At 41.2% G+C, this 3843-nt stretch overlaps 1 protein-coding gene across 2 annotated transcripts; it reads right to left on the minus strand.

Annotated features, from left to right (window-relative positions):
• Nucleotides 1–577: 577 nt before the first annotated feature.
• LOC133710140 (uncharacterized) lies at nucleotides 578–2364 on the minus strand. Of its 2 annotated transcripts, none has more exons than XR_009846524.1 (2): nucleotides 1273–2364; nucleotides 578–1039 (listed from the first exon to the last, which is right to left on the minus strand). XR_009846524.1 is itself a non-coding variant. In XM_062136147.1 (2 exons), the coding sequence occupies exon 1, from the start codon at nucleotides 2299–2301 to the stop codon at nucleotides 1708–1710; it is 594 nt and encodes a 197-aa protein (XP_061992131.1). In that variant the 5' UTR covers nucleotides 2302–2364; the 3' UTR covers nucleotides 578–1039; nucleotides 1667–1707. The 2 variants fall into 2 exon arrangements, 1 of the variants encoding a protein (XP_061992131.1); XM_062136147.1 differs by having other exon boundaries at nucleotides 1667–2364.
• Between the last annotated feature and the right edge of the window lie 1479 nt (nucleotides 2365–3843).

Below are 3843 nucleotides of genomic sequence, written 5' to 3' on the forward strand. Positions count from 1 at the left end.
CAATTGAGTGTGAGTTACTCACTTATAAGTTATGTTCTTATTGTCACTTTTCTAATATGAGATCATTCATCCCGAACACGTCTCCTCACGTGCAATCAACTAACAAATGCACTTCCCACATTAAAAATTGGGATACAAGGCCCATATTAGAGGCTTGGTCAAATCAAGTAACAATCCAAGTCCCACATTAGAGACTTTGGTAACAATCCAGTCAGAATCTTCCAATGGCAATATAAGGAACCTAAATGGGACCTGCTCTTATACCCTGTTAAACAAGGACAAGCATAGTCTGTGACCCACCATTGTACCGATATTGTCTCAATTTAACCACTCGTTAGATGTTGAGTTTTAATTACAAAAAACCTTGCTACAATTGAGTATGAGCGCACTTATAAGTTATATTTTTGTTTGTCAATGTGAGATTATTCCTTCCCAACATATATTTTTTTTTCTTTTCTTCTTAATATGTTACAATAGCTGACCTTACTACAACCTCCAAAAATTGATGGGTGGTGGTTGAGACTTGAGAGACATGCTTGGACACCTAGAGAGCAATGAGACTGAGAGTGACAGAAAATGAGAAAATGGACCTTTAATTTTTGTTTTTAAAAGAAGATAAACCAAGCAAAAAAGAACAAATATTGTGAGTGATAGAATGACCCATCAACAAAGTTTACAAACAAAGATTTTGGGTCCAGATAGCAACATCTTTGATTTTGATTTGCGGGACAAGTAGACATTGCCCAATGGGTCATTGGTGGGTATAGCCCCACACGCCTGCATCTGGGTGGGCCAGAAAAAAGCCTTTAAGCTACACAATTCGGCCTTCCCACGATTTCAAGGCCCAACTATGGGCAAGATCTGGTTGCACCTTTCGCCTTGTTAAAAATGGGGTGAAACTCGCCCCCATATACTTGTAAAAAACAAAGAACTTGTCCGCCATATACGGCTTAGAGGCCCATTGGGTGGATCATGATGGAAAGCCGCGAACGAAGTCCTGGAAGTGCATGTTTGATAGTGTTTTTACAGTCCTGTTCACCTAGGAAATAGTTTTAAGGAATCATGAGGGACAAATTGATCTCAACCATATATATTAATTTCAAATCTTAAAATTATAACAACTTAAAACTGCACAAGTATTTTCAGTCGTTAGATTCACTTGTCCCTTACAGTCTCTAAAAAATTGTCTCTCAGATGAACAAGTTTGAGTGTTTTTATATATAAACCAAACACTGTTAGAAACACAAAAGTGTGTATTGAAAGTGTACTTACCCAAAAACATCTGTGAGCATTGTTTCTAAAGTTCAAATTACACTTATTGGTATTCCTCTAAACATCTCCATCCCTACAAGCGAGGCTAACAATGCCCATCCCTTGCAGCGCTTATACCATTGCAACTTAGTCACAAAATTTCGCGAGAGGATCGAGCAAGTTATCGGGCTTAACATAAACAGCAGTGTGGCACAATTTAAGCCCAATGGGCCTCACTGAACTGTTGCAGTAAGACCCATTAAAAACTACATAACCAAATGGCATTTCACCAATCTATTTTCAGATTGAATAGCATATTATATAGCAGAGATGACAATACTTCTTCATGATCGAATAGCAGAGATGACGTACAACAGAGTAGTTAATTATCTACAAAAAAATAATAATAACATACCTCAGAATTCTTATACAAAAGTAAGGTTAAAATCGTATCGATCAAAAGCCCTTGGTTCCTGTTTCCTTAACCACGGCAGGCTTATCAGCCATGGATAAGCAATACTTGGCAATCTCTCTGAACTTAGGCACACTCCTAAGATCGACCTTGGTGCCATCTCTGAGGGTGATGATAATATCACCCCACTCGCCGATGAAACGTGGCACCACCTGAACGTCCTTGATGACCTTGTACGAGAAGTCACTCCTGTCCTGGCCCGTCAGTCCCGATATCACCGTCACCCGCAGGTTGGTGAACCTGTACCTCAGGAAAAACGCCCGGAACACGGCGGCTAACGTTAGGGGCAGCCAGAGGAGAGTGAAGCCCAGGACGAGGTTGGCCGCGAGGTCGCCGTAGTGGGCCCCGCCGTCGAAGAAGACGGTCTCCGAGGTGGGTTTCTTGTTGGCGGTGTTGTTGGCGGGCTTGTTGGTCGGGGTGGACACGTGGAGTCTGGTGAGTGGTCTGTTGTTAGAGAAAGTAGTGGAAATGGGTTTGGTGGAGTAAGGGAAGGGGAGCTTGGAGGAGTGGTGGCGGACTATGGAGGTGGAGGTGGTGGTGGTGGGTGAGAGAATTGAGGTGGAGGAGGAGGAGGCCATTGGGCTTATCCGCTACGACTGAGAAAAGAGGAGAGAGAGTGATTGGGTGGTTGGTAGTTGAATCTGTGTTTCTTAGATTTCTCTGAGTCTCTATTGGCTGAGGTATAGAGAGGTGGGGACCACTGCGTTTACTAGCAGTTGCAGCCCATCTTTGTGTGGTCTCTGTAATGTGGGCTACATGTTGGAGGGCTAGGCTTAAGTTTGGGGTTTGGGCCCTCTTATTTATATCACGTTTTGAGGAAGGACACTGGTAATGCTAATAGATTTGTATACAATACTGACTCGGAAAAACGCAAAAGGTTTTCCTATTTACAATGTGTGAATTCAGTTTTTTTTTTTTTTTTTTTTTTTTAATTTTAAATATTATCTTCTTGTGAAGATAAAATTTAAGAGTGTAAATTTTCATTCTAAAAGAGAAAATGAGTGTGGATTGTAAATTTAAAAGTGTGAGTTTCATTCTCCTTTTATAATGTGTTAAATATTCAAACATTTGCAAGTCTCGCAACTTAAAAAGAGACACCGCTCCAAGGCAATTCCCGATTCCACAATAAGTAGGTAAAAATTAGGGGTTTTGACCCGTAGCCCAATTTTGACCTAAAACACTCCCACTCTCTCCACCAATAGATTAAAATTCCCACTCACCCAATTCAAAGATAAAATATCACTTTTAGACTCAGATAAATTATAAATTACACATTGCCACTCCCACACACACTCTCTCTCTCTCTCGGCGTTCACTCACAGATCTCTCTAAGCGACGGCGAAGAGGTCCGAACTCTAACGTCGACGACCTTGACCTCTGCGTCCTCATTCTCCGATCTCCGTCCCACATTCGACGTCCGCCACGCTGACCTCTACTCCTTCTACACCGGACTCTCCAGCTCCGGTGCCGATCGGCCTCTGATTCCCTATTCTGATACTCCGCGCGCCCACCACCACTTCAACCGGGTTTGGAGTCGGATCCTCCCCTATGGGGTTGTGATCTATCTTCATATTTAGAGGCTTTTGACAATGAATTGAAAGCTACCTTTTTTCCGGTTCGCCAAACCTGCTTTATATATACCAAATTGTGTGAAGAACAATGTCTCATATCACCGTGGTTCTCATTCTGATAATCTTCTGTTTTGAATTGTTTGATTTGTGAAAATTGGCTTGGTTGTTGTGTTTAGAGTGGATTTGGAGGATCTTAGCCTAATGGGTTTTGTTCCAATTGATGATGATTCGTGATCTACTTAATTCCAATTGTTCATGCTTGGCCTGTGATTTTATAGCTGATATTTTGGTTTGTTGTTGTATGATCAGAAATCGGAGGGTAGCTTTTTTTTGTTTTTTTTTTTGTCTGTGGAGGTAGCTTGATATGCATGAAGCATGCCGTTATGTAAATTTCAAGGTCAATAATGATGAGATTAATTTATATTATGTCCATGCCACTTTAATGCATGTCAGCAATGATACTAGTTTACCTCCACCTGGATTGTGATGCTTTGATTCTTTCATGTTGGTTATCTGTTTATTTCTTGTGTTTTGAGACTTTGATTATGG

Source organism: Rosa rugosa, chromosome 5 (genome assembly GCF_958449725.1).
Source record: "Rosa rugosa chromosome 5, drRosRugo1.1, whole genome shotgun sequence".
Taxonomy (NCBI): domain Eukaryota; kingdom Viridiplantae; phylum Streptophyta; class Magnoliopsida; order Rosales; family Rosaceae; genus Rosa; species Rosa rugosa.